Raw genomic sequence first — 15,513 nt, forward strand, 5'->3', positions numbered from 1 at the left:
TGAAAACACAGTTGCCGCAAGTTCCCATAAGAGAAGATTTGTGTACCGGTACATTTTTCTAAATTATTCCAAATTGTTCACAATATTATTCAAGATTTTTATATAGATTTAGATCTTGTGAGCATGCCATTTTCAAATAGCTTATAGAGATTACAAGATGAATGTATTGCCATGTGTTCACTTTATTTAAAGTTTCAGGCCCCGAACAGCACCAACAAACAGCATAGTGGCCTTTTGACGGAAATTAGCATATACTTCTTGGGCTAATTCTATTCGTCATCCTGACATGCCATTGATCATTTCATAACATCAATATTAAGGCCTCTCTCTCTAAGGGCAGCTTAAGGGAGAGTGCTGATCATGGTCATTATAAAGAACAGACTGCAAAATCAACTTCTCAAGTCAAGCAAGGACTTTCCACAACCACTGATCCACTGATGCCCATATAAGGCCAGGCCCATATATGCCCATGTACTGATAACATCAGGGATCTCCTTATATGGGCATAAAAAAGGAAAGAAAGATATAGAAAGCTCCATATACCTACGGGCATAAAATACAGGCAAACAGACAGACTGTTAAAACGGGTGCTATGACAACGGATATATGGGTGGATGTATGCATTCCAGATTTTCATTGTTCCCAACTTGCATCATTCCAAGATAGGCCGGTGCCCAACCGGCACAGGTATATAGTAGGCCTACCTTATAATTATGTAACAATAAAATAGTAATACAGATTACAATAGCTTGCATTTGTAACAGCATCTGCCAAATGCTTAAAATTGTACATTGTCCTGCTAGCAGCCTCTAGAGGTTGTACATCTCGTTTTATGAGCACTCTTGACTGCAAAGTTAACCTTTTGGTCTGTGGGTGGCACAAGAGCAAAGATCAAGGGGTCACTCAACTTGTCAGGGTTCATCCTCTGAGGAGTATGAACGTGCTCAACAAGTTTCCTTGTCAGTCTTATTCAATCAATGTTTTATACTTGTATATCTTGTGTGCAACTGTGAGTTTTGGTCTATTGGTGGTGGCACTAGAGCAGTGGTTCTCAAATATTTTCAAATAGCCACAACACACACACACACACGCACGCACGCATGCACGCACGCACGCACGCACGCACGCACGCACGCACGCACACACACGATTCAAAACTGTTGCTGTCTGACAAGAAGATACACTCACCCCAACACTTAAAATCTCAAATGTATCATTCAAAATGTTATACTGCTTACAAATTCACAAACTAAAGGTTGACGCGTTCCCTCGTTATTTTGTGAAATGTGAAAATTAACTATGAGACGAGACCTACAGTAGAAGAAAGTCTGCTGCTGAGCAAAATATTAAAAAGGAATGCAATGCAAGGGAAGACAATAGAACAATGACAGTCAGGGATTGTCCTTGATTTAAGAGCTGGTGTTCCTCTTCAAAGAGTTGTGGGTGCATTGTGTACTATCAACACACTCTGTCACTTAGGCAGCAGATAACTGATGTTCCATTCCCCTCATAACCACAAGCTATCAGTCTGGGACTTCTGCTAGCATCGCTGCTGTCGTCGCTCAAGTAAATTACAGCTCAGCCGTTCCAGAGAACTTGACACTCTTCCTCTGTCCTGCCATCTGTCTTTCTCCTTTCATCTCCCTATAGTCTTTTGATTTGCAATGAGTTCACATAATGTGGACTGTAAGGCTTTAACACAGATTCAACGGACATCTTCTGAATGAGACTTTGCTGTACGTAGTGACAATTAAGGAGCTATGTGCAACATACAAAATCTCTTAATGGTGAGGCCTCTTGATTTGAATAAGAATTCAGTGATTAGTCACCAAATACCATATTACTGAGGATATGAGTGTTATGTGCAGTCAGGCCCTAAACGCTGGTTTCAACAGAGACAGGGGAAAATTTCCCAGCTTTTGTTGACAAATTGAAAATAAACTGCAATGCAGCATCACACTTCAAAAGATGTTAGGGTGGTCCTTTATAATGGGGCGATTGCATGATTGTTTTATAGCAGTGGGTGTGAATTTGTTAGGGGCTGATCTCTCCGCTGTTTTAGCAACTATACCTTGCATTTAGAAGTCCTTACGAGTCGTAGGAGGAGATCTCCAAACATCTGGAAATGCAAGAGGAGTAGAAAGAACATGTGTCTCTATTATACTGTAGAGTGACTGTTCATAATGATTAGGTGTTTCACGCTCAACAACCTGAAATAACACACTTCCACATAATTTCATTTACTGTACTCTGTCTGTACAACCATACATTAAAATCCCCAACAATAAAATAACCTATGAATAGAAGAGGGGAGCGCTGCCGTGGTCCTTTGTTTGTTGAACTGAATACAGGTGCTCGTTGGCGAGGTTAAATAATAACATAAAAGAAGAGGATCCAAGGCACTCTGTTCCAGTGAGGTGAAAAAAAGCCTTTTTTATTGGAGTTAAGGCATGGCAAAGAACATTACAAAAAGGACCAACGCGTTTCGGCACTCAGCCTTCGTCAGGGTCTCATGGGACCCTGACGAAGGCTGAGTGCCGAAACGCCTCTTCTTTTATGTTATAAAATAACCTAATTTACCTCCCCCATACTTGGTCAGTTCAAGGGACATCACTGATGATGTCACCCATTGTATAAATACAGGAAGGATTTACATTACTTGCGAACACACATTGGATCAATACACATATATATTAGCAAATACTGTGTTTATTTCTGAACAGGAGTGTTGTGTCATACAGATTCCAACATGATGGACCTCTTGGGATCAATCTTAAACTCAATGGAGAAACCTCCCACAGTTGGCAATCAGGAAAGCCGGCGAAAGGCCCGTGAGCAAGCAGCCAAAATCAAGCAGTTGCAGGAAGACGAGAAGAGGAAGAAAGCAGAATTCAGGAAATATATGGAGAAAGAAGTGTCAGATTTCATCCGAGACGGTGCTCAGCAAAAGAAGAAATATGACCCCATGGGGAAAATTGAGAGGACTATATTGCATGATGTGGCAGAAGTTGCTGGTGTGACATCATTTTCATTAGGGGAGGATGAGGAGAGCAGATACGTTATGCTTTTTAAGAAGGAGTTTGCTCCATCAGATGAGGAGCTTGAAGCCTATCGCAAAGGAGAGGAGTGGAATCCTCAGGTGGCAGAGCAACGGAGAAGACTCAAGGAACAGGCAGCATTAGAAGACGCTGCGGACAGCCAATCAGAGAGAGTGAAAGCCTGTCCCAACTCCAATTACCGAGACAAGTACAGTCACCTCATTGGCACGTCTGCTGCAAAAGACGCAGCGCACGCTCTAGAGGCCAACAGCACATACGGCTATGTGCCTGTGGCCAACAAGAGGGACACTCGCTCCATAGAGGAAGCACTGAACGAAATCAGAGTGAAGAAGCGACAGAAACGCGGGGACCACGCGGGGGAGGGTACCGGAAGCTCCTGAGTCCTCCCACCCTCTGTTCCGCAATACACTTTTTTCCAAAACCGGTTGCGTCAAGACCCGGCCCCCGCCGTCTCAAGTGAACTTGAGCCACGAGAGACACCACAGAGTGCACTAAAGCACACGAGTTGTCGTGTCGAACATTGCGAAGTTCGCTTGAGCCAATTCAGCCCTGTTCGTGTTGCAATCCTCGTCCCCCAGTCCCGCAAGTAGAGAAAGTCTTGAGTGGGCCATCACAATTTACACAATGTGGCCACCATTTCCATGCTCGCGAATGTGACACATGACATGACTAGAGGCGAAGCAGTCCCGCGATTGGCCAGAAGAACGGGGAGGCGGGTGGGTGCGGGAGAGCGCAACATGAACTGGTTTTGAAAAAAAGTGTATCGCCTCTGTCCCTGACTTCGTTGTTGTTTGTGTGAGAACAGTTCCAGTCCAAATAACGGCACACTCAAATACTTATTTTTTGCCTATAGGCAGCTTTCTGTGTCTGTGGGTACCACGGAATTGAGGATAAAGAAATCACACCTGTGTGAAGTGAGGGGCGCTAAATCCGCTAATATTAAAGTCTCATGTTGATTAGGTGATGAAATGGTGATGTAAAACAAACATTAAATTATCTTTATTGTTAATGGCATTTAATGTTTGTGTTAGGGACAAGATGACGTACATGACAAACGCCATTGTCAATGGCGTTTTTAAAACAAACATTATACCTGTATATAGCGCCCCTCAAAAGTGAGGACAGAAAAGTGAGGACGCCAATTGTGATTGGCCGGGATGTGATGATGTATAATGATAAGAGTCAGAGCAATTGAAATAGCAATTGAAATACAACATAGTTGTGACATCTTTGTTCACTTCATGGGGCCAGTCCAATGGTGGCTCTTGTCCTGGACCGGAAGTTGGCAGAATGCACTGGACTCAGGCAACAGCCCAACTTTAATGATCTTAAATTCCTTTATTTTAAATCATTTTTTTAGTAATCTAGTACAATATAAACAGTACAGACACTGTACAATACTTTAAAACATGTCATGTTGCACACATGCCTAAAATTGCTGATATTCTCGCCGCCCTCGTTGTGTGTTTGTATTACAAACTCCAGCTTGTCACACCTCAAGTCACACTTGAGGTTGAGCACCGTTTTCGGACCCCTCAATGGCGTAACTCTCTCAGCTATATGACTCTGATAAGAGTACTCTTTTCCCCCTTTTCCCTCCATGCAGCTGCAACGCCACATAGAAAACACTCCACCAATAACTAGATGTATTTGTGGTGTCTATGGCAATTAGTAGTTACTGGGAAGATTTCCCAGTAAGCATATTAAGTTGCTTTATTGTAATTGAATTCTATAATAATTTGTATTGGGACTGCATGGGGATGTGTTATGGTTATTTGTTTTATGTTGTACTGTAGGTTATTCATATTATTAATGTAATAAAGGTAGGTTAAGTAATATTTCTTCATAAAAATAAGTGTTAAATAAATAGCTCTATTATTTCTGATAATAATTGTTGCTAGATAATGTTTGTTCAGTAACAGGGTCTCCCCTTCTCTCCAGCTCTCCATTATCCAAATCAGGGGAGAACTCACACAGGACAGTGTAATAATGTAATTGGAAGTGATAACGCAAAGGAAAGAGTAGACAAAATGGGAACTGGATCACTAGGCTATAACATTTTAAGCTGATAAATGGGTGTTTTCTGTTTATTAGAGCTGGTGAGACAGGGAGACCCCTGTTGCTGAACATACACTATAGCAATGATTACTCTCAGAAAGGTTTTGTTTTAACCAGAAAATATCACTTACCCCGCGTTTAAGTATGTAGGAAGCATCAGGAAGTTTGAGTTGGTTTGTATGATCTTTGCGAGCTGCTGCAGTAATACAATTCCTTATAATAAGTCATCATGGCTGCTTCTTCGAACGAGTAAGCCACAATATGATGTCATAGACCTGTGGTCAGTGGCCAGAAGCTGCACTGGGAAGTCTTATGGTTATGGCTGATCATGGTAACATGAGCTTGACGATGTTTCGTCTGTCTGGCCATCCTCCCTTAAGGCAATTTTAGATGCAGCCTACTGTAATTAAAGGGGGGAAAGTATTTGTATTTTGTCGCACATCCTTGTGTCGCACATCATGTGTGCAGTAAAAGTATTACCAGACTTTGGGTTATGTGTTGTGATATTTTGTGATGGCCGTGATGTCTTCACTAGCAGCTTTGTTCCAACCCATTCAACCGTTATCACTGTATTAAATACACAAAATCAACCGTTATCAGCACCTTCGAATAGGGCCAATATGGCCATACTGGCATACTCACTGTTTCAGTATGTCATTATCACCTATTGTGACGGGTGATAATGGTATTGTTGATTGATGTCAATGACGGAGGCGCGCCGTGTCTGGTGGCCTTGAGGCCGTTGCGACGGCCACCAGACCCGACTCAGCGCCGTCCGAGTTACGTCCCGATAGGCAGAGAATAGTATATATTAGTAGCCCCTAGTTTCCATGTGCCGACAATAGAGTTGGAAATGACACGTTCAGCCAAGGGTGAGTATGCCAGTATGGCCATATTGGCACTATTCGAAAGTGCTGATAACGGTTGATTTCGCCTATCCGATTCTCTGACTAATCTTTATTATTTTTGCTTGTTATTCACGCTGCATTCGGATTTTCTCCTTGCTGTTCTTCTTCCTTGTTTTGTTGTGTGCACAACAGACAGGAGCAGGAAATGGGTGTGTCGAGTTAGCATTTCTGAGACAAGACTCACCTATCTACCGTCCTCAGATGACGTCGTTTGTAGTCCCTGGTCCAGGAAAAGGTTGAGAACCTGCAGGTTTATGAGATAAGGGTGATAAACAACAGAAACGGAGATGGGCAGATTACAGTCTAGCATCTATCCCCAAAAGGCCAAAGGTCATGCTGGAGTCAGTGAATAAATGTCTGAGGTTAAGCTTTGATCCAAAGGTCACAGCAGAGTGGACTCAGAGAAAGGTCAGGGTGTTATGTTGATGGTGGAAAGTAACACAAAGTACATTTATTTAAGTACTGTACTTTTTTGGTGTACAATTTTAAAGGTATTTGTACCTAAATTGAGTATTTCCAATTTCCAATACTTTTACTTCTACTCCACTACATCACGGATCCAAATTATTGTACTTTTATATACTCCACTAGTACGGCTACATTTATTTGGAAACTTTAGTTACTAGTTACTTTTTAGATTTTGATTATTATTACAAAACATACATTAACCACTTCAGTCCTATATAGTCTACATTTTTGGCCATATGAAAATATCTGATCTACAAGTGCACAATCCATCGCATCGTGACGCATTGTGCGCTTGTAGATCTGCTCTTTTCAAAAGATTTTTATACATTTGAAATCATTAAATGGGACATTCTGCACAATAACTACTTTTAGTTTTAGGTAGGCCTACTTTAAGTACATTTTGAAGCCAATACTTTTGTACTTTTACCAGTGTTGAATTTCGGACTTTTACTTTTAACAGAGCATTTCATTGCAGTATTGCTACTGATACTTGGATATATTTCTACTTGCAAAAAAGAGATTTCAACCTTTGTACTACTAGTACTTTATTTATATGCAAATATCATGACCAATGGCATTGTAAAGACCAAACTATGAACATCGGGGCGCCCATGGCCTAGTGGTCCAGGCGCATGCCACGGCTCTGGTCTGACAGCGTGTCGCGTGTTCGAGTCCCGTTCATGACGACCTGTGCAGCTGTGCTACATGTCTCTCCCCTTCTCTCTCTCCTTCTTCCCTATCCATCTCCACTTGTATCTATCAATAAAGGCAGAAAAGCCAAAAAACGATGAACATCAATGATGATGTTTAGGTGAATAAACTGAAAATTGTTTTATTTAAACTCTGTTTTTGATTAAAAAGATATATGTTGTAAGTACAACCGTAGGTCTTGCAGGGTTATACTTAAGTAAAAAATGTGAGTACTTTTTCCACCACTGTGTTAAACCGAATGTCTGCTTCATTGCTTGATGTGGAGAGCAGGGTTTCCCAAATGTTTTCAGCGCGAGATCCAACAGAGAAATCTGGTGTCTCCCCGCGGGGCCCAAACATATACAAACTAGAAAAAGTGCCCTTCTGGGCACAGGTCTCCACCAGGAGGATAGGACTGTGTGAGATGTTTGTCAAAATGTTTAGGAGTAATATAAACATGTTTGCCTTTGATGGCAATTGGATGATTTGAGGCATTTTGTTCCAAAAATGTGTTTAGCAAAAATCAACCTGTTGGTGGCGCTATAACAGACCAATGTGAAAAGGGTGGGATATATTCCTCAGCCTAGTAAGAAAATGTGTGAAAGATTTCACGTAAATTGCATGCTGCGTTCATGATTTGAGGCTTGTGTTCAAAACGGGGCAATCTTGCAAACTGTGAAAGCCAATTATAGCCAATTAGGATGGAATATGAAATATCGGACAGATCCGACTTGAGCACATGACCATAGAGATACTGTGTAACGATTTGCGAGATTTTTGGACAGAATCTGGAGGAGTAATATCAAAAAATGTGTTTTACAAAAGTCGGCCTCCTGGTGGCGCTATAAAAGGCAGATGCGGAAAATGCAGGTCAAAGGTTTGTCCTTGGCCTCTGGGAGTGTGCATGCAACGTTTCACGCAGATCGGTGCAGTTTTAGGTAAAAAATGTGAAAAGCTGCCTCATGGTGGCGCTATAACAGGCCGTTCTGGAAAATGCGGGGCAGAGGTTCATCGTTGGCATCCAGGGAGTGTGTGTGCAAAGTTTGGCATCGATCGGGTTAACGGTGCCGGAGATTAGCTGGTAACGGACGGACGGAAGGACGGACGGACGGACGGACACACACACACACACGGACGGAGTGCAAAACATACTCTCTCCCCATGCCTTCGGCCTGGTGGAGACAATAATTATGAATGAATCACTTAAGTCCCATTAAAAAAAATCACACCTGTGTGAACTGAGTGGTGCAACTCCCCCCCCCCCTCTCTCTCTCTCTCTCTCTTTCTCTCTGTCTCTCATTAGCAGGCAACAGTGCAGCACTATCTCTCTCTCTCTGTTTCTGGCACAACAGCGCCACTTTTGCCCCTACTGCTACTCATAGTCACACACATAGGTTAACAAACACGGACATTGCTGTTCCTTGGAGTGGTTGCACCACTCAAAAAAAAAGAAAAACGTAGAACATAGCTTGTAGATGAGCTTTGTAGATTTGCTAATTTCACGTTTTTTGAAAAAGTATGAAAACCTCTGAAAACTTTTCTGAAAATCCTTCTTTGAAAATGTTTTTTTTTTTTTTGCGGAAACAAATCTATGAAAGTAAAAAAAGAAAAGGATATTTAATAAATATATTTATCAATAAAGTTTAAGAGTAAGAGTAATGGTGAGTGCAAACCGTGAGTGTGTGTAAAATGGTTTGTATACTACTTTCCCCACCAAGCGTGTGGTGATTCATTTAGTTAACTTAAATATGCCTACTTGCTGCCTCAGCATGTCTCTCTACAGTGATTCAGTATTCTAATTAATAACAAGGGAATTTTATTCCCTTGCAAAAGTAACGTAATGAATTATGTACTAGTTCTGCTTTTACACAGAACATAAGAGAACACGCAAATTCTCTATTACAACACAGCAGCATAATCTTTTCATAATAACGGAGGAAGATTTGCGTCATACTTACAGTAGCTACGGGTCAAACATTTAAAATTTTAAACTGAAAACATGCTCATTCATCTTTATGTGAAAACATAAACAAATACAAATTCAATAAAAAGTTATAAAAAACAAAAAAAACTGAAAACATGCATTGTAGACAGATGAGATTTAAGACGTGTGGAAAAAGTTATTTTTACATTACTATTATTTTTTTTTGTAATACTATAATTCTAATGATTCTATATTATGGGTCAAGCATGTTCTTGTAATTATGTTGACATAGGCTTTCCAAAGTATATAGTTTAGAGAGTCAGGGCATCTGGAGGTTCCAAAGAAAGATTCTGAGACCGCTCATAAGACGCTTGGAATGACGACAATTTGTAGTTACGGTACATCGACCTTAGTTTCCGGTGAAAAGTTTGGACGTCAGAAGGAGTATGGACTGTGCCTTGTGGCTCACTAGCTAGTTATGACTTGTTAGCCTGGCTAATCCGCCGGCAGGCAATCTTTTTCTTGCCAACGGCTGATTCAGTCTGGCTTATAGCCAGGCTAATGACTTGTGACAGCATAGCACTGACATGGGTACAAGTGAGATGGTAGTTTATCTTTTTCTTTTTTATTATGTTTTTTTTTTGTGGCTTTCGTTCGCCTTTATTTTATATATTTTTTCATGGAGGGACAGACAGTAGGCTGACATGAAATGGGGAGAGAGATGGGGGGGAAGACATGCAGTAAAGGCCGTCGGGATCGGGAGTCGAACCCGCGGCAGACTGGATTACCAGCCAAGGTGCTTGGACCACTGAGCCATGGCCCAGGCCGAGATGGTTTTTACCACCACTATACTATCAAAGGTTATAATAGCAAAACAATCGCATTACTTTTGATATTAAAATCGGACCCATCTGAAGTGAGTGGTGCTGTACGTACTGTATAAGCTCTCCTCCCTGGCTGGCCTCTCTCTTTGTGTGTGTGTGCGTGTGTGTGTGTGTGTGTGTGTGTGTGTGTGTGTGTGTGTGTGTGTGTGTGTGTGTGTGTGTGTGTGTGTGTGTGTGTGTGTGTGTGTGTGTGTGTGTGGCTGCACAACAGTAACACTTGGTGGTGTTAGGCTGCACAACAATGACACTTGGTGGTGAACATATGCTATTTCTCTGCTCAGACCCAGGAACACAGGGACACAGCCAGCCAGGGACAGACACAGCTGTCTATAGGAGTGGTTGCACCACTCAAAAATATTGTAATGTCATCTGTAACGCTGCTTCCTATATGCACTGTGTATGAAAATACAACTGTTACCACTTTTTTCTGTTCACTAAATTAATTTTCACTTTAATGTTTGTATGAGAAATTTGCTCCTTTTTTCAAGGTGGCAGCAGAAGCTATAGTGAATAAATGAGTAACCATAACAGACCACAGACCCCTATTATGGGAGACAACTAGGCTATTTAATGGTTTTTAAAATAATCCCTCAAAGGTCTTTGAATGTGTCAAATGTCATGCTGATGTCAACATATGTCAGCAGAAAATTGCATCATTATTTTTATTTTAAAAAAATTCTGGGAAAAGACCTACGTATATGCCCTCCGCTCTAATTGTGCCAGAGATAGCAACATTGGATCATTGTCTACGTCATCTCTGATAAATGGCCCTGTTGCGATAAAGCAAGAACACAGAGACTTTATCCATTTGGTTTGATATTCCTTCTTAATGGTATTATCAAGCATTTATGGATAGCAAACTGTCTTTATGCCAGAAAAATCCCATCAATATTGACTTTTGCTAAACACATCATACCCCATATCGTAAGCTTAATGCCATATATACAGAAGACAGACATGCTGTATTTGGCTCAATTCAGTTAAGAGTTTTGTTTGCATTGATTTTATTTGATCATCAGTTCAACGTTAACTCAATCACACTATAACTCCTACAGCAGACTGTTATTCACCAAATGCAGCATGGCCTTCTGCTTTCCAAAAATGCAGGTTAAAATGGGAACGAAGGGTGTATTTTGTGCCATCAAACAGGAAAATGTACCCAATTTATTAGTGGCTTGCTATCACAGAGATGGTAGAAACCCTGGCTTTCTAAAATAGTTAGTAACCAGAGATTGATGATAACACAACACTGTCAAAATCAATGCTTGTCACCTGCTCTGTAGCATTAAAGTAAACGAAGGCACCTGATTGATCATATGTTATCAGTTTCCCATAGAGCACTATTGCAAATACTCCTGACCCAACATGCACATCAATCCACATCTTGAAATTACATGACACATTTCATTACATTTTCAAATGAATTTGGTGTTTTAACCCATTTTGGGCGGGAACCCCTTTTGGTGTTTTAAACATTGTTATAATTTAGCTATTGAAAAATAGCAGATCTACAAGCTCATAGCGCGCCACCGAGTGGCGCGCTACGAGCTTGTAGGTCTGCTATTTTTGAAAAATCGTGAAAATATTTATTTCAGAAAACTGGAGGATTTAGAAGATTTTTTTTTTAATTTCGAGGTCAGGCCAAAATGGGTTAACATTTATCTCATATGACACTTACAGAAAAAAAAAACATATGTAACCCACCCATATAAAATCAAAATAATTCTGCCCCCCACCAAAACACCAGACACATATTCCTCCATCGCTCCTCCTTCCACATGAAAACATCCTACATCAAACCAGCGGGTGGCTTTATGAAGTGAACAGAAGGTCTGGTGTTCAGAACCATGACATTCTAACCATAACATTCCAATCAAAGATCAAACGGGAGGCAGTTTAGGAAATGAAATGTGAAAGCTCAATAAGCTATGGCTGCATATCGTATTTCTAATTGCATTTTATATTCACTCTAATGCCAAACTGCAAAGGTACAACTGGACGTTAAACCTCAGAGATGATTAGAGTCAATTCATAATGGTTGCCGTCAGGCAGAAACCTTGTGTCACTCACCATATTTAAACTTTTTACGCTTTTAAAACCTAAATCACATCACACGCAGAAGTAGTGAAAATAGCAGATCTACAAGCTCACAACACATTGTGATGTGGCACACTGAGATTGTAGATCCTGTATTGTTTGGTTAATTATGGGTGTGCGAGATTTGTACTCATAATGAGAAATTATATATTGGGTCAGATTGATTGGAGATTAAGCAGCTCCTCTAGGATGGGAGAGCTCAGGTCCCCACATTCCATTCTACAAACATCGGGGGTTTTACGGCCCTCTCCTGTTGGAAGACAGGCCATTATTGACTCCTTTCACAGGGCAGAGTCAACTCATGTAGAACATACAATAATGAAGTAACCAATCTTTAATTCCTCTTCAATTGTTTAAATGTGTTCTAATAACCTATTATATATTGGGTTGGTAAAAAGCCTAAATGAAGTACCTGAAATAGTCTGACAGTTTAATCTAACCTAAAGTCAGATCTCCACACTGTCCTCTCACAGAGAGGGCAGAAGGGATGCATGGGTCAGTGGCATATGATTGGCTGAAAGTGTAGCATGAAGGTGGGACTTCAGTCAGGGCCCACTGTGACTATATGCTGTGGAGCACAAAGTGTAATTTAGATTCACCAATACCATCGAACGTGAACATGTCTAGGCAGAGACCAGCGGTATGTATTTGCTATAAATGATATGCTATAATGTATTATGCGATATATAATTGTACATTATTAATAATTGATGTAATATGATGTTTAGATGGTAACCAAATGTCATCTGTGTTCTTGTCTCCCCATCGTTGATCAATTACCATCTGATTAACGATAAGGTAGATTTAAAACCACATGATTACACTTAATTAATGTACCATTAATGTACCACTTAATCACTTAATAACTAAGTCTGAAAGTCATCTATGACAAGCTAAGCGTACCATGATCTGGGACAGTCTTAGAGTGTTCAAATGATAGCTAGAATTCCTACCGACAGAGTCAGGATAGAACCACAGACCAATAGGACCTGTAATCCAGATTCCGGGGTTACTGTATTCATCTTGAGTTGGGGGGAAGTGTGAACAGAACGTGTGAATGTATGATTGTAAGTGTTTAATTAATATGAATTAATAAAAACCCTATAAAATGCACGTTTGAGTTCATCAAATATAAGCTATCATTGGGAGCATTTGGTTTAACTGTGCGTGTTAGTCACTTTAACTCTGCCTACTGCATGGGCTGGTCGGAGCCGGGCACAACATCGCCAAATAACCGAACATGTATTTTCATAATTCTAAAATGTAAAAAAATAAATAAGAACAGTTTTGGGCAGGTTTCCACCCTGACCCAGTATAGAAGTTTGCACGTTCCTTGGCATAGAGTAATGCCACGGAGCCATTACATTTGTATTTGGTGTTGAACCCATGAGCAACTCACAAGAGATGGCATGTGAAACGATGCCTGTGTCAGACACTCGCGAATACAAAATTGGGCCAGATTCACTAAGCTGTTTACACCTATATTTTGGGTGTAAAGGGATTTTCCAAACTTCCCGTTAGTAGTCTAGAATAAGGCATTATAATGACATGCAGCGAGCTTTGGTCCCATGTAAGTCTGCATCCGAGCAGACTTGAGAAAGAGTGTCCCTCCACAAAATTCACAGATGAAAAAGATGGGAAGTTTGGAAAATTCCTTTACATCCAAAATATGGGTGTAAACAGCTTAGTGAATGGGGCCCATTGTGTCTGTAGAAGTTGTCAAAAAAGAAAAAATACATTGTATGTGGAATGGTTATTGTGAGAAAAAGTATTCTAACTGGAGGTTACGTTAGTAACCGTGGTTATTTAAGTGATAAGAGCGAGGTGATCTCTGTTAAATAAATAAATGTCCGGTGTACATCTGGTAATTGTGACTAAAAACTTTGTTTGGAGAAGATGTCAACGACCACGTGTATGTGGCATGGTTAATGTGGGGGAAAATATACTCAGTGAAAGATTATGTGGAGAAAATAAACTTTGTTTAATTGGAAAAGGTGACACATGAAGTGTGACTTTAAATTAAGCGCGTGACTCTTATCTGGGCCTTGGCATTCCGAGCAGAGCTCAGCCGGCTCCTGGGCTTTGCTTTTAGCGATTAGAGTGAAGAGTGTTGTGTATTGTAGGGAAGGGGAGTCTCCTGCTTTTTCATGGTTCATGAGGCGCGCAGCGCGCTGCTCTGTCAATGCCCACATCAGAGCTGTCAGTCTGGCAGGCCCGCCAGAGCACGACCCCAGGATGAGTCATGAGAAATGACACTGTCCCCTCCCTGACCAGCGGTGGATAGTAACGAGGTACATTTGACTTGAGTACTGTATATTTTTGGAGTATCTGTACTTTACTTTGTATTTTGAATTTTTGGATACTTTTTGGAAAAATATTGTACTTTTGAAACTACACGTCTACGTCCAGAAAGGGAAAAAGTACATTATGAATTTAACTTGAAATGTAGGGAAAATAGCTGATCTACAAGCTCCCATTTTTTAAAGGTTCTGGAAAATCTGTTTTTCAATAAAGCTTTGATATTAATTGATATTAAAAAGAAAATGTACTTTGAAATTGGCCCTTTGGAATACAAAAAATGCATGTTGAATACTTAAGTACAGATACTCAAGTACAAAGCAAATTTCACAAGTTGTCATTGACTGATATTCGACCAGGAATATCTATACTTTGACTCAAGTACTGGACTTGGGTACCACTTCACTGTCACTGTCAGTCACCAGGCCCCACCAGAGCATGACCCAGGATGAGTCATGTGAAATGACACTCTCCCCTAGACTGACGATGGAGACAGTGGATGGTCCTCCTAAAAATGCTACAAATTAAATTCTAAGGCCTCACTCAGACCTTTACTGCATTGCTGTATGCTTGTTGGATGAATGTTGTGTAGTGTCATGGCCGCCCCAATGCATTTCCAATGGAAGTCACATGGTTTGTAGTCCACATTTTGGACTACAAGCTGTTGTATGGCTTTCGGCTGTGTTTCGACTGCGCCCCTCCCCCTCATACAACACAAATGTTGTGTCAAACCATGTGACTCCCATTGGAAATGCGTTGGGGCGGCCATGACACTACACAACATTCATCCAACAAGCATACAGCAATGCAGTAAAGGTCTGAGTGAGGCCTAAGTCATAAAGCAGTCTACAGTCATCCGTTTCTCTGTGCTGGGTGCTCGCCTTGCCTGCAGCCCGCTCTCACTTCTCTCTGCTCCACTGAAAGGTCAGCTGCTTTTCTTCCCAACACCCAGCTGGGTTATGCGCTTTGGGCATGCCATTTAATTCCTTTCTCCCCTTTTTAATTGTGCAACCACACATAGGCGCCCGAGTGTGGGCGGGGGGTATCCAAAAAACTATTTTTCGTTGCAGCGTGATATGTTGAGAGCTTCAAAACCTCCAAAACCTGTTCCATTCATTCTACACTCA

General features: G+C 41.0%; 1 protein-coding gene across 1 annotated transcript; it reads left to right on the top strand.

Annotated features, from left to right (window-relative positions):
• Window positions 1-2,749: 2,749 nt before the first annotated feature.
• On the top strand, window positions 2,750-3,439 carry LOC306931527 (sperm-associated antigen 7 homolog; the record flags this gene model as incomplete). Its single annotated transcript, XM_079512933.1, has 1 exon — window positions 2,750-3,439. The coding sequence occupies one exon, from the start codon at window positions 2,750-2,752 to the stop codon at window positions 3,437-3,439; it is 690 nt and encodes a 229-aa protein (XP_079369059.1).
• Window positions 3,440-15,513: the final 12,074 nt, after the last annotated feature.

This window comes from Electrona antarctica, assembly GCF_951216825.1.
Source record: "Electrona antarctica genome assembly, chromosome: 10".
Classification (NCBI taxonomy): domain Eukaryota; kingdom Metazoa; phylum Chordata; class Actinopteri; order Myctophiformes; family Myctophidae; genus Electrona; species Electrona antarctica.